Consider the following 22,646-nt stretch of genomic DNA (forward strand, 5'->3'; position numbering starts at 1 on the left):
TTTTTCCACCTGACATCGTGACTCCCGTTCTGATTTTAAAATTATTTCTAAATAACCGATTATTGATTACTGGATTTTTTTCCCCCTCAAGAACAGTGATAGGTAGAAACTAATTGAACATATATGATGTGTTTCAAGAATAATCTCTTCAAGGTTTGACTGTGTTGTTTTAGTTTGATATTTTATTGGTAGTTATCATCAAGATACATCTTTTGGTTTTTTGCTCTGATTTGAATTGTGGAGGTGGAAGCAAATTGATTTACATGCCACTTCCTCCCTAGGCACGATGATAGCTATAAAGTATGATGGAACAAGGTAGCAGATGGTACAGAATTTTCACTGACTTTAACAAGGGAGGTGTTCTTCATTGGGGTTTTTTTTTCTTCACTATTTTCAGAAGGTTTTGTTCTGTTTTTTCCATCATTCAAAGGAGAAAAACTTTCTAAATGAAAGATTTTGTGATAGGGCTAATACTTACACCATCTATTCTGTAGCAATGATGAATATTAAATCAAAAGAAATATGGAGAATCTTTATAACTGAGTATAACCAAGTACATTGATCATGATGAATCAATTTTTAGGATGAATTAAATAAGCAGTTCTTTTAATTGGTCTTAAAAGTTACTTTAACATATTGACTGCCACACTAGGAAAAAAAAGTTTTTTCCTTGAAGCCATGGTGTTTTATTACGAAAATAGAATAAAAACTTCAAAAACAAAATGATCATTTCTAATTTAATGAAAAATTTGTTAGTTTTTATTGTTTTCTGTGTGTGAGTTGTATGTAACTTGAGAAATAGTTTAAGTGGCTCCCAAGGTGAAGAGACATGTGAGTTACATATGCTTCACGAGGCCCTGGGCTCCAAACTAGTGTGAGTTAAATACAACTCACATGGCAAGTAATGTCTTAAACTCACTAGCTTGAAATGTATACTTTCAGTTCAGTGAAGTTACTGCTTATATCCTAGAATCGTCAAATGAGTGAATCTTTGGTTATGTGTAAGCTCTATGTAGAGTCCCTAATGGCAAGTTCTTTCCGGATAACCTCATAGATAGTATTGATAATCTAGTTCATTCTGTGTTGTTGACTTAAAAAACATGCATTTGAACCTTAATTTTTTTTCTTTTCCATTTAAAGATATGTATATTTTCTTTACCTTCATACCTTTTTATTTCTTGCTAACTTCTATCACTAATTCCTTATAATTCCAATAATCACTTCGTGATCCCTGCAAGGGGAATACTAGCCAGTTTTGTATATTCTGATTTCTTCTTCTCAGGCTTCATCTGAACACTCCACCTTCCTCTAATCTGTCCTAGATGAGTTGGCCGTAATTATGAATAGGAATATTAATGAACAGAAGGCCTAATTGTCACGTTATTTATATAGTAAAAAAATATGAAGTCATCTGAAGGGTAGAGAATGTCCTACAAATGTCCTTCAGGCCTTCTTTGCTTTCCCTTCCACTGACCATGCAGGTATTTCATTTGTTTCTGCCTCATATGAGCACTGATTGGAGTTACTTGTCACTCTTTTTCAGATTGACAAAAATCAACCATAATTTTCAAGAGATCTTCATCAGTTGTGATTGGAAGTCAGGTCTCACGTCTAATCCTGTGTGATACTGAGAAATGATCTTAACTTCTCAGAACTTCATTTTCCTTATCTCTTAACATAGTTCTTAGCATAATTTTGTCTCCATTTACCATACAGAACCATTATGCAAGTCAAAATAGTATATATGAAGGCACTCTTTGAACACAAAAGCTTTATACAAAATATTGTTGAGTTTAAATGAGTGAACTCTTTTTTTCAGTTAAATATGTGCAGATAGAAGTATACATGTTGAATTAAATGTGCATTAAGTTTTATAGAAATTTGCTTCCTAAATCTTCTGAAGAGGAAAACAGGAACATACATTATGCGAAGGGTAAAATATCATTTTGGGGGAATTGCAGACATTTAATTTCATTTGAGGCAAAACAATATTCTAAAATATATATTGTTAAAAGTCAGGTGGTAGCTACCTGTCTTGATTGAAGTTAGCTCAGATGTGGAGATTATATAGAATGAGGGCTGGGGGTGGGGAGAGGGTTGGGGAAACCCCCTTTTTCCCCCCGTAATTCACTCAGTGGTGCCAAAGCTGAGGGGTCCCCTGAAAAGCCCCTTTAGACTTTCCCTGTTTCAAAATAGGAGCAGTATCCTTAGCCTCAGCCTAGCATTTTGCTGATTCCTGGCTTTGGTCACAAAGGAGAAGCAGCAGAACTGTGAATGAATTAGTGGAAGATCATGTACATCAGAGTTTATGTCCTAGTGATTGCCGGTGAGGCAATATTGGTATTTCGGTATCATGACAAGACTTATAGAAGGATTTTATCAGAAGTTTTTATATTCTCTAAATCCTCCCCTGCAGAATTTCCAGTTGGAAACTACTATTTTTAGAAGATTATCCCTGAAGTTGTTATTTAACTCATACAGGAAATAAAATTCTTGTTATAAGCTATAGTTTCATTTTAGAGCACCCCAAAACCCTGCACATGTTCTGTGTTGTGCTGATTCTAGCCTAACCTTCAACATAAAATAATGTTAACACATAGGACCTTTTAACCCTTATATTTCTATTTGGTGCAAGTTCAGTTCCCTATAATCTGTAATGCTGAAGTATCTCTACTCAATACGATTAGCCCATTACTTATTCGTTAAGTTTATATAATGTCTTTATACTAAAATTACAGGCTCTTGTGGTTGTTGAGGGAGAATAGAGATGATTGTCAGATTTCTTGTTTCATGGATGAGGAAGCTGAGCTCAGGGAGATACGAGCCTCACAGCCACAGGTGGCTAGGGGCTGCTGCTGTACGAACAGGGCAGGTTCCTGGACTCCCAACTCAATAGTCCTTTCTGTTATACCCCAAAATGTGTTACATGGTGGAAAAAAGATTACTCTTAAGAAGCAGGAAGATAATTCTGAGAAAGAGCAAGAGGGAGAGGCATGGACTTATCCTATTAATATGAAAGGATATAATAAAGCTATGAAAATCATTGTGTGATTGGTGCCAGTATAGGTTGGTCAGAAGATCCCTGATGAGAATAAAGAGTCCAGAAACAGGCCCAAATCTTATATGGGAACTTGATTTTTGACAGATTTTAAGAAGCTATCTTTATGGTGAAACCATAATATGTACTTTAGACGCTTCCCCAAAAATAAACCAGATGGATTGAAGACTTAAATATGAAAAACAAAATTTTAAATGAGAATCTATAAGATTATCTATGAGATCATCCTGAGCAAGAGCAAGACCTCATCTCTACTAGAAATAGAAAAATTAGCTGAATGTCCTGCTGCGCGTCTATAGTCCCAGCTACTCAGGTTTCTAACAAAAGGCTTTGCTGTTTTTCTTTTTTTTTTAGAACAGTTTTATTGAGATATATAATTCACATACGTACACTTCACCCAAAGTATAGAATTCATTGGCTTTCAGTACATTCACAGAGTTGTGCATCTATCACCACAGTCAATTTTAGAGCACTTTCATCTGCCCAAAAAGAAATGCTGCATCCCTGAACCATCACCTCATAACACTCTCATCTTCCCCAGTCGTCGGCAACCACTAACATGCTTTTTGTCTCTATAGTTCTGTCTATCCTGGACATTTCCTTGAGATAGAATCATACATTATGTAGTTCTTTGTGACTGACTTCTTTGACCTAACATAATTTTTTCAAGGTTCATTCATGTTGTAGCATGTGTCAGCATTTCCTTCCTTTTTAAATGTAGGTAATGTTCCACCATATGTACATACACATTTTGTTTATCCATTCTTCTATTGGTCAACATTTGGTTTGTTTCCACCTTTTGACTATTGTGAATTATGTTGCTATGAACATGGGTGTACAAATACCTATTTGAGTTCCTTCTTTCAAATTGTTTGTATATATACTCAGAGGTAGAATTGCTGGACCATGTGGTAATTCTATGTTTAACTTTTTGAGGAACCACAGTGCTGTTTTCACAGTGGAAAACATTACTACCAGCAATGCACAACGGTTCCAATTTCTCCACATTTCACCAACATTTGTTATTTTCTGTTTTGTGGTAACAGCCATCCCAATGGGTATGAAGTGGTATCTCATTGTGGTTTTGATTTGCATTTCCCCATGACTAGTGATGTTGAGCATCTTTTCATGTGATTACTAGTCATTTGCATATCTTCTTTATGTCTATTGAGCTCTTTGTCCATTTTCAAAAGGTTTTTGTTGTTGATGTTGAGTTGTTGGAGTTCTTTATATATTCTGGATATTAATCTCAAATATATGATTTGCAAATATTTTTCTTCATTATATGGCTGTCTTTTCACTCTCTTGATAGTGTCCTTTGATGCACAAAAATGTTAAATTTTGAATAGGACCAATTTATCTATTTTTCTTTTGTTGCCTGTGCATATGGTGTTATATCCAAGGAATACTCACCAAATCCAGTATCATGAAGATTTTCACCTACATTTTCTTCTAAGAGTAATAGTTTTAGTTCTTTTGTTTAAGTCTTTAATCCATTTTAGGTTAATTTTTATAAATATTGTAAGGGAAGGGTCCAACTTCACTTTTTTTCTTTTTTGCATGTGGATATCCAGTTTTACCAGCACTATTTGTTGGAAAAAACTGTCGTTTTCCCCACTGAATTGTCTTGGCATCCTTGTCAAAAATCAGCCATATCTGTGAGGATTTATTTCTGGGTTTTCTATTCTACTCTGTTGGTCTATATGTCTGTCCTTATGCCAGTGCCAAAGCTATGGTGTTGATTACTATAGCTTTGTAGTAAGTTTTGAAATCAGGAGTGTGAGCCCCCCAACTTTGTTCTTCTTTTTCAAATATACTCTTTTAAAATTGTGCACATAGACAGCATGTATTTCTGAAAGATATTTTTAAGAGTAGCAAACTCTGAATCTTCAAACTTTCAACACAAAAACTAAATTGTCATCTTCTCTTTCTTCGCTGCACTAAAAGGATTGAATGAAAATACATCCTCTTCTTTCTACCAAAACCCACCACCTCCTCTCCCCACAATCCCTCTGGAAGTAATGTAGGGATAAGGAAGAAAAGGAAGGTCGAAAGAGCCTGAGTGCAGCCATTTTGGCCTACACCACCCGCTAACCACCCTGAGCTAGGAGGTTGCCAGCAAGTCACCTGCCCAGGACCACCAGAGGATGGATGAATTACTAAGCTGGAAGCCTTACAAACTGTTTATATACTTACCTTTCTGTGACAGCAGTTTATGATTAACATTTATGGCTTGGCCTCAAGACAATGCTGGTCATGTATGGGGTTTTGAACATTTAAAAACATTACTGTTGCCCCATAAGGGGTCCCCCTCCTGTTCAGGAGAGGACCCCTACTTTGTCTGTGGAGTAGGGTCTATTGTCTCAATAAAACCTTCCCATAGCTAGTTGGCTAGCTCTGGAATTCATTCCTGTGCAAAGCCAAGAACTCACTTGGCAAGTTCAGGGGGCTTTCCTCCCTTCATTGGGACACCCCTGCATTAGAAGGGTTAGGGAAGACAGGGAGGGGTTGATTTTGGGTGTAAAGATTCCACTTGGAGAAATATGAGAAGAGGCAGGGAGGGAGAAGGAGGCATTGCTCCTGGTTAGGGAGGAAGCTCACTGCTACAAAGCCGATGGAGGGTAGGATATTGGTAAAAGAAAGAAAAAGGGGTTTACTGGAGTTGGCTTCTAGGGTCTAGGAGTTGACTCCAGGGATGTTGTCAAGGATAAAGAGGGCACTCCTGGCCACGTTGGTGGAACTGGCCCAGGACAACCCAAGGAGCATGGAGCAGGTCCAGGTTCCATTAATAGAATGGAACTATTAATATTAATAGCTGGAGACCACCTCAGCTGGGACAGTGATTATTAACACTCCTACTGGAGTTCCTTCACTATACTGATGTTTCTCGTCCCCAGTGCCATCTTAGGAAGGAAAAAAAAATGTTTAAAAATATTTTACTTTTGGCATAATTTCCACTTTCCTCCTACTTCCTTGCTTTTTAAAAAATTTGCTTCAAGTAGCAATCAGTGATGCCTGCGAGTTGGGGCTTTTCGCTAGAGCAGAGGAAGAGTTAGGTAACAGAACAGCCCAGTGCTTAGCACGCTCATGGGAGGATGAGGTGCTGACTGTCAGTCTGGGCAACGTGACAAGGAAGGAAACAGCAATGAGTGGGGCAAAGAAGGTCCAAAATGTGCCAAGGGCCAGCAGTGAAATTCCTAACCAGCCCTGACAGCCAGACTGGGGCAGTTAGAGGAGGGAGGCTGTGGTCAGCTGGGAAACGGGGCAGCAGGAAGGATGTCAGGGAGGTGAGCTGGAATCAGAAGTTTGGTTAAGGCTGGCTTGGGGACGGGGGGCAGGGGGGGCGGGGGCCGTTAACTGGTACCAGGCGCTTACAGCAAGAGAGCCGCGGGTCAATCCACATGTGTGGCCAGGAGTGCATATGCCCTTTATAGAGGAGGGAGAGAGTGCAGTAGGGGCCCAGGGGAAAATGGCCAAGCAGTCTGCAGGTGACAGTGTGAATCTGTAAGCTCAGGGGGAGGTGGCCCTGGAGACGTGTTTGGAGACTTTGGCATCTGGATGGTGAAACCATCATAAATAACAGACGAAATTGCCCAGACAGAGTGTGCAGAGAGGGGGAAAAAGAGAGATCAAGGTACAATCCCTGGGGCACACCGGCACTGGGGAGCAAACTAAACAAAAGCTGATGCATGAGAATGGACAGGACCTGAGAGGTCCTATGAGAATGGAAGACTATAGAGCCACCTGAAAAAAGTAGAGAGGGAGAGAATTTCTAGAGGAGCGTGACCCACAGTCTCAATGGCCACAGAGATGCCAAGTTGGTTTGGAGCTGACTCTTTTCTGTTGAATTTGGCCGTTAGGGAGTTATTGGTCACTTTTGCAAGAATAGGTTGCAGGAGCCAGCTGCAGAGTACAGAGAGCGTGGCATTGAGCCCCCACGTCTTCCCAGCAGCATCACTTTTAGGAAGAGGATATGTTTGAAGATAGTTTTGTTTTAAATGGGAAAGACAAGCATGTTTATAGGCTGAGAGGAAGAACCCAGAGGAAGGTAGCAGTTGAAAATCCAATAGAGAATGAACAATTTGTGCAGCAAAATCCTAAAGAATATACGGGACAGGCAAAGGCTTACGTGAATAATGGCCTGACCATGAATAATGGCCTGACCAAGACCGTGAATTATAGGCTCTGTGGAGGAGGAAGGAAGCCTCAGCTAGTGAAGGGGGGGTGGTGCGGGGAGAACGCAAGCTGGGGTGGGGTGGCGGACAGCCCAGAAAAGGCAGGGAGGCACCGGCTGGGGCAGCAAGGGGCAGACAGTAAGAAGGCAGTAGAGGGTTTTAAGAAGACAGTGAGCTAATCAGAATTCTTGCTGGATACTGGCAATGCTTTTCTGATAAATTCAAAGTCATTTATTGAGAGCAAGAAAGGCAGTGATGTGAATTGAGAGTCTGAGGAGAGTGCAAAGATTTGCAACGCCCCTTTGGAGAATGAATAAGAGATTTCTGGGAAGCCTCTAGAGTCCTCTTGCAATTATTGTGGACTTCTCACAATTCATCTAAGAGTGGCGTCTTTTTCTTTCTAAAGCAGTATTTGGCACTTAATTACCTAAAATTCTAAATATGTATTGTACATGTCTAAATACATATTTCTGACTATATGTTATATATGTTTTAAATTATATATTATACATGTTTCTAAATAGATATATTTCTAAATAAATATTGTATATATTTCTAAATACAGACATGCACCATGTAATGAGATGTTTCAGTCAATGACAGATCACATATACTACAGTGGTCCCAGAAGATTATAATGCTTACTGGCATCGTGGCCATTGTGGGGACGCTGGTGTAAACAAACCTACTGCTCTGCCAGTCCTATGAAAGTATAGCACATACGGTTATGTATAGCTCCTAATACTTGATAATGATAATAAATGTCTACGTTATTGGTTTATATATTTACTATACAGACAGTCCCTGCGTTATGGACGACTCGACTTACGGCATTCCGTACTTACAAATGGGCTTCTAAGGGTCCCCATGAGGACACTTTATAATTATATAATTAAATCAATAATTTGGGAACCAGTTTCTTCCACACGTGTAAACAAACCCTCGTGGTGTAAGCAGGTCCCTGGCGCAGCATCTTTAGCAGCATCTTTAGACTCTTGGCTGGTCGCGCTGTTTACAGTCACTTAACGCCCAGCATCACTTTCCTCTTAATTTTCTAATTCCATTTTGTGAGTCTGTGTTTACCCTTGTGACTACGCCTCCGAAGTGAAAGTCCACTGCAAGTCCAGGTGAGCCTGCCACAAAGAGTAAGGTGATTACAATGAAAATGAAAGTAGAAATAAGTATGTTTGGAGAAAGGCCAGACTGCCATCATTCACTGGGAAAGCATCGGGCTTCAGTCGCCCAGCTATCAGAACAATTATAAAGGATAAAGTGAGAATAACGGAACATGTGGCAGGTAGTGATCCAATGAAAGTATCAATTGTTACTAAGCAGCTTAGTGGATTATTGAAATGGAAAGTTATAGATTTGGTTAGAAGATAAAAACATTCCTATTAGCTAGAGTTGATATAACATTAGGTGAGTATTAACCTTTAATATTCTTTTTTGAAGTTTATCTCCTATCTAAACTTTTTGTATGAGTTTGTTTTTAGGTTCTGTTTGTTTGAATTAAAAGAAAGAGTATGATAATTTCTGTAACTTATGGTTACAGTACAGGGGTATTTTTATTATAGTATTCTACATTATTATTATTATCACATTTGAGCCTTTATAGTATTGTTATTATTATTATCATTATTACCACCATATATGTGCTGTTCATCAGGGATCTGAGTTACACACAAGTCTGACCTAAAGACATTCTTAGGAATGTATCTCATCTGTAACCAGGGGACTGCCTATACTATACTTTTATTTTAGAGTGTATTTTTTTTCTACTTGTATATATTCCAGAAGAGGGCATGGTTATCATAGGAGATAACAGCTCCATGCATGCTATTGCCCCTGAAGACTGTCTACTGGGACCAGATGTGGAGGTGGAAGACGGTGATAGTGATGATCCTGACCCTGTGTAAGCCTAGTCTAATGTGTGTGTTTGTGTCTTAATTTTGAACAGAAAAGTTTAAAAAGTAAAAAACAAAAAATTTTAATTCAAAAATTGAAAAAGTTCATAAAATGATATAAAGAAAGAAAATACTTTTGTACAGCTGTACAATGTGTTTGTTTTAAGCTAAGTGTTATCAAAAAAGAGACAAAAAGTTAAATTAAAAAGTTTATAAAATAAAAAATTTACAGTAAGCTAAGCTTAATTTATTGAAGAAAGAAAGCTATTTAAAAACATTAATATATTCTAAGTGTGTAGTGTTTTTAAAGTCTACAGTAGTATACAGTAATGTCCTAGGTCTTCACATTCACTCACCACTCACTGACTCACCCAGAGCAACTTCCAGTCCTGCAAGCTCCACTCATGATAAGCAGTAGGCCATGCCATATAGCCTATTGCCTAGGTGTGTAGCAGGCTATCCCATCTAGGTTTGTGTAAGTACACTCCATGTTGTTCCCACAACATAGAAATTGCCTAACACATTTCTCAGAAAGTATCCCTATCATTAAGTGACACATCATACACACACACACACACACACACACACACACACACACACACACACACCCCAAACAAAGCCTTATCAGATGCTAATCCTTTATTTCAGATGGGCTAATTGCTGCCTTATACTGCTGTAACATCTATGGGTAAAATGCACACAGCACCATTAGGAGTTAGTTTTCGCCTTTCTGTGAGGAGCACTGTGTTAGGCACTAAGTAGATGAGGATAAGACAAGGTCACCCTGCCAGTAGTTTAGAGTCCAGGTAAGGAGCTAAGATGCATACACAAGAATAAACATTAGCCCAAGATGGTGAGAGCCAAGCACCCACTAAGGAAGCTCTGGGTTAAAAGGCAAGGAATCCTATGAACAGAATTAATATTAATAGAACGGCTGCCAATGTATTTTCTTTTTTAAATCCTCCCAAGGGTTCCATGGGGTTATGCTATCCTCTTTTTGGATAGGAGGAAGCTTCAGCTCATAAAGGTTAATTTGCCCCAAACAAATCGAACAGAGAGCTTGTGCAGACTCCTGCATTGTGTTGTTCCCCACAATTAAGTTTGTGTTTGGCCAGGTGCGGTGGCTCATGTTTATCATCCTAGCACTTTCGGAGCCTGAGGTGGGAGGATCACTTGAGGCCAGGAGTTCAAGACCAGCCTGAGCAAGAGTGAGACCCCATCTCTACAATAGAAAAATTAGCTGGGTGTGGTGGTGGGCACCTGCGGTCCCAGCTACTCGGGAGGCTGAGGCAGGAGGATTGCTTGAGCCCAGGAGTTGGAGGTGCAGTGAGCTATGATAATGCCACTGCACTCTAGTGGGGCAACAGAGTGAGGTCCTATCTCAAAAAAAAAAATCATGTTTTCACTAGCTGCTGTCCTCATGTCCCTCCCGAGCAGGGGTTACTGTTGCAATGCCCTCAGAGCTACCGAACACTCCCCTGCATCTGCCACCAATCACATTCAGGTTTTACCTGCTTTATCTCCACTGAACTGAAAGGAATTGGTATAATTAAGCTTTACTTTCTGTGACTTCACTTTTACCAAGTTCAGTGGACCTTTGGTTTCTGTTAAGATACTTTGGAGTGTTGATTCTACCCATTTTAATGGGTCAAAGCTGTGCCATTTTACTGACTGTGCCTCAACTGGAAGTGAACCTCCTTTGATGTTCCTTACAGGAAAGGTAAGATTTAAGTGGGACTTAAAGGTGGAAGAATTAAGTCCTCTCATTGCTTAGCGATACCTTTTGAGATCAATTGGAATTACTAGAAAGCTAAAAGCTACACTGACATACAAGTTGGAGTTTTACGATACACATAGGAGTGTAGTTTGTTACTGTATTACTAATTTATAGGTGTTATGTTACAATAATGATTATTGCTAATGGTATAACCAAAGCTTGATGTGATGGTGGTTGTTTTTTTTTAAATTACTCCCTCCTGAGTAGATTGACATTTCAAATGTTTTTAAATAGTTGCCAACAAGGCCGGGCGCGGTGGCTCACGCCTGTAATCCTAGCACTCTGGGAGGCCGAGGCGGGTCGATTGCTTGAGATCAGGAGTTCGAGACCAGCCTCAGCAAGGGCAAGACCCCGTCTCTACTAAAAATAGAAAGAAATTATCTGGCCAACTAAAATATATATATAGAAAAAATTAGCCGGGCATGGTGGCACATGCCTGTAGTCCCAGCTACTTGGGAGGCTGAGGCAGTAGGATCGCTTAAGCCCAGGAGTTTGAGGTTGCTGTGAGCTAGGCTGATGCCACGGCACTCACTCTAGCCCAGGCAACAGAGCGAGACTCTGTCTCAAAAAAAAAAAAAAAAATAGTTGCCAACATTTAATGCTATATTCAAATCACATGATTAACTGTCAATATGTTCCTTGTGTGAAAAAAGTTTACTTGAGCTGAGTGTTTATTATCTTCACTTTAGACAGTTTTAACAAGAAGGGAATGAAAAAGAGTTTGGCAAGAACACGGGCTCCTTGCCTTATGTAAGCTGGCTTCCATCCCACCTCCTGTGGGCAGAGCAGAAAATGGAAGGGAGAAAAATGGGGGTGCTAAACCCCTGCCCACGACTCCAAATGGAAAGGAGGAGAAATCCATCATGCTTATGAGCCAGTGAAAGAAAGGAACGGCTTATGTGTGTCCTGAGGCCACAATTTTTGCCCTTCATGCTCCCATGCCTCTGACAACTTGCTCACCTTCGATCCCCAAATTTTCTTCTAGAAAGACTTGCAGTTTATCCTGATCAGCGGAACTTGGGTAGAGCCATGCAGCCTTCATAGTCAAGAAATGAAACCAAAACCTGTCTATCTTTTGGAATTTCATTGCTGAAATGCCCGATCGTATAGGTATTACAAGATCCTGTAGAACCCAGGAGCCACAAGGAATATGTTGTATGAATTTATCTGAACAGCTAAATCCCTCAGCGCCCTCCTTCCTGGAGAGGATGTCCTAGCACTAGCAGGGACCATGGCCTCAGCATGAAAAGAGGTTTTGTTGTTGTTTTTGTTGTTCTTGATTTTAAATCTGAGTTTTATTGTTTGCGCTCTATATATCCCTAAATGCCTAAATGGTTGTCATAAACTTTATTTTCAGTATTCTTCCCTTTTCCTTTATCTTAGCAGAAAAGGAGTGTTGGAAATGGGGAGGCTTTGAAGAATTAAGTGTTGCCTTGCTTGTTCAATCTCCCTCACTACATGATTTCCACTGGCAAAGAAGAGAGGAGGAGCATTCCAGGCAGAGTGAATAAAAAGCAAAGAACCAAGTTCATGACATGGAAAGAATGGTGGAAATAAAGCTCAAAAAGGTGGTTTGGGGACAAATCCTGAAGGCTCCGGGATGCCATTAGAGTTGGAGTTTGGACTTTGTTCCACAGGCAGTGGGGAGCTCCCCAAGTCTTCAAGAGACAAGAGACATGATCACATCTTATTTTTTAAGTTAGTGACTTTTGCATTAGTGTAGAGAATGAATTGGGAAGGAGCTCAGGATGCCAGTTAAGAGGAGTTTAAGTGCTGTAGGAGAGACGGGGGCCCAAATTAAGGCAGTCTTGGTATAAATGGGCCATACTCGAAAAATTATGTTAGAGAAAGTATTCATGAGACTTAGTCATGCAAAGGGCAGAAGGATATTTGTCACTTGGAGGAAAAAAATGACTGAATTGTGAGCCTGAGATAAAAAGGGTACCATTAATGAGGAAGGGATTCACTAGAGGGGAGAGATTTAGTAGGATTTGTGTTAAATTTGTTGAATTTGAAGTGTTCTTGTGACATCCAAATGAAAGTGTCCAGAGAGCTAGAATTTGGGGATCGGAGTTCAGAAAAAAGGTTGGGACTGAAAATAAATATTTGGAAGTCATCAGCAGTCAAGATAGGTGAGATTTAAGACATGGATAAGCTTGCCTATGGGGAGTGTATAGCATGGAAGAAGAGACAGCCCAGGATAGAACCTTGTAGTTGAGGAGTTGCCAGGAAAGAGACTGAGAAAGTGCCATCTGAGATAGAAGGACCACACCACAGAACACAAGAAGGATATTATTGAAGAAGTAGCAGTTTTTTAGGAAGACCATTTAAAGGAAACATTAAGTTTTATTCATAAAGAAGTCACCAGTGGCCTTTTGAGAAGGCAGTTTCCAAGGAAGGAGAGGCAGGAATGGGATCCTAGTGGTTGGGGCTTGGATGGGAGGCAAGGAGGTATAAATGGAGCTCAAAAACTGCTCTTGGAAAAGATTTTGCCATGAAGGAAAGAAGAGAAATGTAGCTTAAAGGGGAAAAACTTTTATCTGTCTAAGTCATTAGTTTGCAAAGCACTTTTACATCCATTGGCTCACTTGGTTCCCCAGACAACTTTAGAAGGTAGGAAGGGCAAGTATTGATACTCCTAGGAGCAAAGTGAGGTTAAAAAAAAAGTGAAAAGCCTTGCCCAAGTTCATTTATAGCAAGTAAGCGGAAGAACTGAGGTCAGGTTTAAGGTCATTTAACTTTTAATATGATGATTTTTCCACTGTGCCAAAACAGAACATTTCTGAAGTGCTTGCTGTATTTGGATATTGGATACCAGAGGGCATTGAACTCCTTGTTAAAGGGTTCCCATCTTGTCCAGGGTACAACGAGGAGCTAATGGAAGGTTTTGTGCTAGGGAATGCTATGTTAAAGTCAATGCCCGATGGAAACAAATCTGGCAGCAAGGTGGAGGATGTGTTAGTGCAACAGACACCTCTCAGTGGGGTAGACAATTAGGACATGGCTTCAATCTGGGACACAGCTTTAAATACACACCCAATCACAGGATTGAGTGCTGAGATGGAAGCTGCCTTGCATCCTCCCAGCACACGTGTCTTTGCTTTAAGTGTAGCAAATTCTCTGACTTGTAGTGAAGAAACAAGTTGAACATACTAGCTAAGCATGCCCAGCATGCTAGGAATGTTATTTCCCTTTCAGTTCTCCAGATTCTATTCTGCTTGTGTTTAGGAGAAAAATCTGCAGTTTGCCAGTGTATTTTTAACACCCCTCAGGTACTCTGTAATCTCCTTTTTGAACAAAGAAAGAACAGGTCTCAGGCTGGGAACATTTGCAAAAAAACTGGTATTGCCCCAGAACTGGATCACCTTGCTTTGTGCTCACTCTGTTTTTATAGTTTCTTTCTACTTATGACAAGTAGTACTGATTTCCCATTTATTGTAATTACAGAAAGTTTACTCTTAAATACAACTAAGTAAAAAATCAAATTAAGGAGAAATATTTTCAATTCTAAGACCAGTGGTACACATCTATAAATGTGTTTTCTAATGACTACAGTTTGGGAAATTCTGGTCTTGGAGTCTATTGCAAAAGGAGTAAGGGTTTAGATCAGGATAGGGTGACAGCAGTGAAAATGGAGAAGAAAAGAAGACTCTGATAGACATTTTAAGGGAGTTAAAGGAGAGGGGTGCAGTTGTCTCTTTGGAATATTTTCTATGCCATTTCTCAGGATGCTTTTGGCTGTAATAAGGGAAAACCAAAAGGCTTATGCAACACAATGAATTTATTATGCATATAATAAGAAGACCCAAGGTAGAGTGGCTCCGGGATTGCTTAAGTCAGTGGTTCATTAATATCACTAAGCACTCAACTTCCATCCATCTTCCAACCTCAGCAAAGAGGCTTTGTTCTCATGATGCCAAGATGGCTGACATGGTTCCAGGAATCTGATCATGACATATGTTTTCAGTGCATGAAGAAGACATCTCTTTCTGAGCTGAAGAGTAAAGGGTGAAGAAACCTTTCCCTGAGGGCACTTCCACCAAAACATTTTCCTTCAGGATTCACTAGACAAAAATATGTCACAAGATCATGTGCTGGGAGTTAGCTACTCTCCCAGCAAAACAGGTCCCAGGCAGGATCGTCGCAAGAGATTTGGAAATAAAAGAAACAGAGACAAAGTGTAGTTTAAAGTGATGGGGGAGTCAGGGGTCCTCCAGCATTCCTGTGAGCCAGGAAGCCCTGAGTGAAATCCTGCATCAGTATTTATTGGTACAGTAATTATGTGTACAGATCATTTGTTTAGGTTTCAAGGCTCCAGAAAGTGTTCTAGCGATCCCTTAATTAATTCTATCTACATGAACAAGCAGTTACAAAATTTTTCTAAGATAAACTTCTTAAGCCCTAAATTAAGAATAGACTTAGCTGAGTACACAAGTTAAAGATAAAATTGCCAAGTAGCAGAAAAGGTAAAAGTGAAATATAGAGACTGTATATTTATCTAGTTTCTCATTAACTGAGACATGTGGTCAGGAGTGAAGCAGGAACTGTCCTTGAGGTTAATTTGTTTTAGCTGCAGGTGTCTGCTGGGCTGGCATTCTTTGATCAGTCCTTAACCTGTGACCCATGCTCTGCCTTGCACAAGCTTCAGGCACTGGCCTGCAGGTCTCGAGACAAGTGTTGCCTTGCCGGTGCCTCTGATCAGTGATATGCTCCCCCTTTTTGCTAAGCAGCTCCGGTCTGTGAACTAACACACTCACAGATTCCTTCAAGGCAAAGCCCTGCAAAACTCCTGAAACTTTCCATGTCTCTTAATTCTATATTCCAACAATCATGCTCAGCCAATCACTGACAGGGGGAATGAGATTACCATAACTAATCTAAACTAAATAGGATTTAGTCTCCGAGCTAGGCATAGAGATCTTTTCCCTGAAGGATGAAGTTCTCAAGATAATAGGGGCTCTGTTAACAAATATGGCTGGTAGGCAGTCAACCATTTCTTTCAGAATTACTGTGGAGAGCTGTAGGTATCCTCTAAATACCAGTGCTGAAATCCTTGAATTCACCATTGAACACAAGTGGTAAGTTTTTGAGGCTTGTGCTTTTTTATTTCTAAAAATTTTACTTAGCTCTTCTTTCCACGTGTTGGATTAAGGCAGAACGAAATACTTCCACTGCAAAGTCAACTTCTGGTTTAGTGATACACATTGGGGGAGCAATGCGAAATGTCTGAGGAGACAAAGGAAAATAGAGCAATGAATCATCAGAGAATCAAATGACTTTGAGGAAATACACTACACTAAGAATCCTGAACCTTGTTTTATGACATTTCTTATATTCCTCTCATTGGATTGGCTCTTCCTCCCTTCCCAGTGCTGTTTCCAGGCCATTCATCCTCCAATCTCCAGACAAGTCCTTGTGCCATCTGGCTCTGTCCCTTTCCTTTCCATCATCTGTTTACCTCCTCGTCCTTTTACTGCCTTCACTGAAGTCACAGGCCCTCTTTACACTCCGTTTCTGCCATCACCAAGGGTGACCTCCATGTCCATGTGTGCAACCCAACAAACTCGCCTCTCACTTTCCTGATTGCCATAAGTCATCCATTAATACTTACAGCCAACATCATGAGCCTCCTTGCTCTAGTTTGTATATTTGACTTTCCAAACCTCATGTTGAAATTTGAACCCCAGTGTTGGAGGTGGGGCCTAATTAGAGGTGTTTGGGTTGTGGGAGCAGATCCCTCATAAATGGCTTAGTGCAGTCCTTGTGGTAGTGAGTGAATTCTCACTCTGTTAGTTCTCACAAGAGCTGGGCATTAAAAAGACCCTGGGAACTACCCCCCCTTTCTTGCTTCCACTTTCTTGCCATGTAACTTCCGCACACGTCAGCTCCGCTTTTCTTTCCACCATAAGTAGAAGCAGCCTGAAGCCCTCACCAGAAGCAGGTGCCAGTGCCATGATTCTTGTATAGGCTGCAGAACTGTGAGTCAAGTAAACCACTTTTCTTTATAATTACCCAGACTCAGGTATTCCTTTATAGCAACACAAGCAGACCAAGACACTCTTCTTTACCATGGGGATCCCAATCTCCAATTCCCACCACATCCACCTTTTTCATGAATACTTTAATTTCTTCATCCCACCATTGTCTTCAGGTCTATTGTCTGACTCAGATCTCTCCCTTCTTTTCCTCCCCAGCTTGGAGCATATAGTTAACTGAACTAGTTTCTTATCCACCCCCTCATTTTTATTGCATCCACCTTTCTGCTGTTGCACTCACATGGCCAAGTCCACTAGAATTGAACCACTTTGCTCCAATCCAGGTGGCTGAGAAGTATTAGAGAAAATCACACAGCTATGCTGGCTGACATGACTAGATACTCAGGGTCTTAAACTTCTGCTGGTCCCCTTAATTTTTCTTGTCCTCTGTTAGCTTCCTTTCTCATTCTAAACCTTTATCATGCTTCTCAATTTCCTTGCTCAACTCCTATGCCTCTCACTGTATTTCATAGATGATCATGCTTCATCCTTCTCAGAGAAAATTGAAGCTGTCAGGAAAGCTCTTTCTATAAACTTGTTTGCTCTCACATCCGTTTTTATATCTTTTCCTGAAGGTTCAAAGAATGGAGTCTTTACTGTTCAACCCTAAACTGTCCACTCCTGCCCTTGACCTTGGATACTCCTATCACCTTCAAGCCAGGAAACATGCCTGCATTCTCTTGCATCGTCAACTTCTCTTCAACTTCCCCTCAGCCTTTAAACAAGCAGGTGTAAAGCTCTCATAACCCCAGTCCAAACCACAGCAAACACAAATCTGTGTCGATCCCCAGGTTCCCTCTGGCTACCATATAATGCTACCTATCCTCCTACTTGTAGCCACACTTACTAAAAAGACTGGTTGATGCTTACTGGCCATTATTTCTCACTCTGCCTTCCCCCTATTCACATCTTAACTCATGGCAGTCTGGTGTCTGCCCCTCCCAGCATCTGACACCACTCTAGAAAAGTTGCCTGCTAAGTGAAGAATCCACTGGGCATCTTTCAACCCTCATCCCTCCCAGCCTTCTCTGCTGCCCTTGACACTTAGGACCCTTCCTCTGAAGGAATGTCTCCACTCTCTTGCTTCCATGACTCCACAGTCTTCTTACTCCAGTAATACCTGCCTGCCCCATCTGTCTCCACCTGGGCACCTTTCTTCTCCTGCCCTTTGACTGTAGGTGTTATGCCAGTTTCTATCCTCACCTCACTGCAATTCTCGTCTAGACAGGAGACTTCCCAGGAGATTTCCTCATGTGCTGATGAACTCCACATCGATGTTCACCTATGCCCTGTCCTTTGAGCTACAGACTTGTGTAGATGGTTTCTGACTTAAGATTTTTTGACCTTACGATGGCAGGAAAGCAATGAACATTCAGTAGAAACCGTGTGTTGAGTATCAATACAGCCATTCTGTTTTTCACTTTCAATACAATATTCAATAAATGACATGAGATAGTCAACACTTTATTGTAAAAAATAATTTCCTTGAAAGATTTTGCCCAACTATAGGCTAACTTAAGTGTTCTGAGCACATTTAAGATAGGCTTGGCTAAGCTACAATGTTCAGTAGGTTAGGGATATTAAGTGCATTTTTGACTTAGGATATTTCCAACTTGGGATGGGCTTATCAGTATGTAACCCCATAAGTCAAGGAGCATCTATAGATAGAACCAGATGTTCATAAATACCTCAAATGGCGCATGCTCAAACAAAGCTGAACTCATTCTTGTGCTCCCTAAACCAAGTTAGACACCAGGGTTTCATCCTTGATTCTCATTTTTCATATCCAGGTTTTGTGCATTTTACTCCCAGGATTGTCCTCAGAAGGTCTCCTTTATCCCTACTACCACTGCTCATGTTCAAACAGCATCCTCAGCCCCCACCCAGCCTCCCTGCCTCTGGTCTTGTCCCCTTGGGTTTATCCTCCTCAGAGGACAGATTTAGAAATCAGACCACCTGAGTTTGGATCCTGGTTCTGCTGCTTAACTAACCTCTCAGTACCTCTTTTTTTAGGTCATGAGGGCAGAGTTCATGGGGAGATTAGTGAAGGCCCCAGAGAGCTTTCTGGCCCCTTCTGCTAAGTGAGGTCACAGCAGAAAGATGGCCGTGTAGGACGCAGGCCCTCACCAGACCCTGACTCTGCTGATGCCTTGATCTTGGACTTCCCAGCTTCCAGAACTTCGAGAAATAAATTTCTGTTGTTTATAAGCCACCAAGTCTATAGTATTTTGTTATAGCAGCCAAAGGGATTAACAGAGGAGGTAACAATAGACAGGAAGACAGGTGAGTTCATATAGAGATCTTTCCTGATAGCTTCAATTTTCTCTGAGAAGTATGAGGTGTTCGCTGAAACCATGAAAAACAGGAATGGAGCCAGGAAGCTGGGAGGAATGAGGAACGTTTAAAACGGGAAGGAAAGATGGTCAAGGACAAGAACAAATTAGGAAGGAGCAGAAGTTACCTCCACTGTTAAATCTCTGCCTTGCAGGCGGTCCCTGGCGAGGGGCCTGTCGGGGCGAGGGGTCTGGGGCTGACCCGTGCGCTCCCAGCGACGCCGGGGTCCCGACTGCGAGCCGGGCTCGGCTTTTCCAGGGAGGGAGCGGGGAGTTCAGTCTCCGCATCTCCCAGCCTGAGCGTGAGGGACGCCGGGAGCTGCTGAGTTTGAGTTCTGCGTTGGAGACCGTGCCCCGGGTGGTCCCCACCTTCCCGGCAGGCGTCGCCGGCGCCTGACAGCGCTGTTAGGTTGCCTCCTGCCGTAGGTGCCGCTGAGGCTTAGCAAGGTCCCAAAGTCAGAGCCCAGGGCTGAGCTGCGAGCGGCTAGGATTGCTTTAACGGGGCTTAGGATTAATTATACACGAGGCAGGTTATTTACTGCACGACTGCTACGAATCTGTTATCATGCAAACCGTCAATCGTCTGCTTCGGCTGTACTTGTGTGCGCCCCGGTATCTTCCCCAGAGTCGCGATAAGCAAACCATTTACCACAGCGCCCCCTAGTGGTATGATGGCTCCACTGCCCCCCCTTTTAAAAATATACCTGAGCATCAGCCCGAGAGGAAGTGCGGCTGCGCCCCCCAGTGCAGTCGTGAAGAAAAGCGACCAGCACTGGGACATGGGGAGACGCTTGCCTAAAGGGATGAGTAAGGATCAGCCTTCTTACCTGAGAAAAGATGCCGCCTCTGCCAACTAAGAGCCCCAGGCGTTTGCAGTCCTCATGGATTTGATTTAATTCTTCACGGGGAAGAGGCTTGCGGCTCACCTGTAAATATATTTTTAAAATGTTTTCTGTTTGGTGTTTGAATGGTTAAAGGCATTATTTCTAAGGGGGGAAAACCCTCAAGTAATGAATGCCCTTCTTTTATCTCTCCTCCTTCCCCCTGCCATAATTAAATAAAGCTGTTAATTGCTGAACTAGAGTTTTGGAGGGTGTTATTAAAAATATTTGTTTTTATTCTAATTCATCCCAAATCCCCAAAGATAAAATGAAGTTTCATGTAGATAGGCAGTAAATCTTGGTTTTGCTAACAGGCACCTTGGGAGTTTGGTTCCTCAATAACTGAATTTGGAGTCTGTTTTATTTATGTGGAAATTCTCCTTGACTGTTCTCTTTGTTCTGCCCATGTAAATAGAGCTCATTTCAAAGTCCAGGAAATGGCTCAGAAGTTGCACAAGGGCCCCCCCCTCCAGTGTGCCCAGTGGCATTACTGTCCTCACTGCTTCCTGCCCACCTCCCTCTGGGCTGTGGCACCCATTTCCTCCTCCCCACCAACCCCTGGCTCAACGCTTTCCCCAAATCCTCCCTTTCTTATGAGGTGTCAGGGTCCGAGAATAGAATAAGACTGGACCTCCCAGAGATGTTTGCACTGTTGTCTGTCTTAAAGCTTTAAGAGAAGGCAAATAATGTTCAAACTTTCAGATTACTGGATCACAGAGGACCTGGAAGGGGGAAAGACTAGGATCTTCTCACTGGCCCCCAGATGCCATCACACATGCTTGCTTGCCCCAAGGTTTTCATCTATTGGAGAGGGAAGACAAATAATTTAGGGCTAAACACAGAGAACTGTGAAGAAGTTAAATATGATTTGAGGGACCAGAGGTCAGAAATGGCCAGGGCCTCCTGGAAAGGTTTCCTGAGGGGAAGTTGGGTTGGTGGGGCCTTCCCCAACATGACAGCTCCAGATAGGTGGAGTTTGTTTGGCCTCATTGCAACCTTGGCCTGGGCCAGCACCCTTCTTGCTCTCTTGCCTAGTTATCCCTGCCTGGCCTGGACTGCTGTGACTAATTAAACGTTATGTATTTATTCCTCAGGGAAAGCAGGGTCAGAAACTCTAATGAGGCAAAGCTATGGGGCAGCCTGCTGAGGCCTGTGTCCCAACAGCTTGATAATGAAGTGGTCATGTTGGTAATTAGACTTCTTGTTGGGTGTATAATGTAGTTTTGTGTTTATCTTTTTTGGTTTTTGCTTTTTGCTGGTGAATCTGCATTTAAAAAAGTTACAAAAGTAGTGCAAGATTATCAGAAAAAAATTCAAATGATATAGCAGGGCATAAAATAAAAACAGAAAATGTCCCCTCCCCCATCCTCCTCCTAGGGACACCTCCCATCAACAATTTGGTGTGAACTGGACATTTTTTCTATGCATGCAAATATATCTGTATGCATGTTTTTAAAAAGTAAGTCATATTTTATAATGTTCTCCAATTTTCTTTTAGTAATTTACAGTATATTTTGGCTATCATTCCATGTCAGTATATTTGGACCTAGTCTTCTTAAGTTTACATAGTATTTCATTGCAGTAATTTGTTCAATTTCCTATGGTTGGGCACTTAGGTTGTTTCCAATTTTTCATGATTATAAACAATGCTACAAACATCCCTGTTACATATATATATATCTTCACACACTTTTGTATTTCTTTAGGACACATTTATGGAAATGGAATAGCCAAGTCAAAATGTATAGACATTTAAAATTTCGATAGAGTCAGACAAATTGCTGTCCAAAGGGCTGTAGCTCCTCGCCAACAGAGTATGGGAGAATTTATCTTGGGTTATGTTGAATGGCACTGTATCAAAGTTCTCAGCTGTTATAATTACATGAACGTGGTCTCAGTGTTGCAGGGACCTGAAATCCATCAACAAGCATAAAGCACTTACCACACGTATGTTTCCTGGCCTCAAAGGTGTACGGTTTATTTAGGAAAATAAGATATTTACACATAAAAACTGAGTCAAGAGTCTGTGGTGGATGCCACAGATTGAAAGTTTATGTTCCCTCTATCCCCAAAATTCATACGTTGAAACGTAACCCTTAATGCGATGGTCATGGAGGTAGGGCCTGTGGGAGGTGATGAGGTCATGAAAGTGGAGCCCTCATGAATGGGATTAGTGCCTTTATAAAAGAAACCCTCAAGAGCTCCCCTGCCCCTTTCTCCATGTGAGGACACAGCAAGAAGGTGCAATCTCATCAGACACCTAAGTGGGCCCTCATCAGACACCGAATCTGCCCATACCTTGACCTTGGACTGCCTTGCCTGCAGAACTATGAGAAATAAATTTTTATTGTTTTTAAGATACCTAGTCTATGGGACTTTTTTATAGCAGTCTAAATGGACTAAGATGGTGGAAAAGATCTTTTCAAGAGAACTCCTTAGGCACTGAGTACCAGAGGGATTCTCTGAAGGGTGCAGCCTTGAAT

The 22,646-nt window shown here is 41.4% G+C and overlaps 1 protein-coding gene across 3 annotated transcripts in view; it reads right to left on the reverse strand.

The window, feature by feature from the left end:
* Positions 1–8,278: 8,278 nt before the first annotated feature.
* AGXT2 (alanine--glyoxylate aminotransferase 2) overlaps positions 8,279–22,646 on the reverse strand; it is a 41,165-nt gene continuing 26,797 nt past the window's right edge. For 2 of the 3 annotated variants that reach the window (XM_045565947.1, XM_045565946.1), the window contains exons 13-14: positions 20,110–20,208; positions 14,678–16,140 (exon numbers count right to left, since the gene is read on the reverse strand). In XM_045565947.1, coding sequence (XP_045421903.1) covers positions 16,033–16,140; positions 20,110–20,208 — 207 coding nt within the window. In that variant the 3' untranslated portion in view covers positions 14,678–16,032. Of the gene's footprint in view, positions 8,367–14,677; positions 16,141–20,109; positions 20,209–22,646 lie in introns of those variants that run through there. The other variant, XM_045565948.1, reaches the window with a different exon arrangement.

The sequence above is a fragment of the Lemur catta genome, chromosome 12, assembly GCF_020740605.2.
Source record: "Lemur catta isolate mLemCat1 chromosome 12, mLemCat1.pri, whole genome shotgun sequence".
NCBI lineage: Eukaryota > Metazoa > Chordata > Mammalia > Primates > Lemuridae > Lemur > Lemur catta.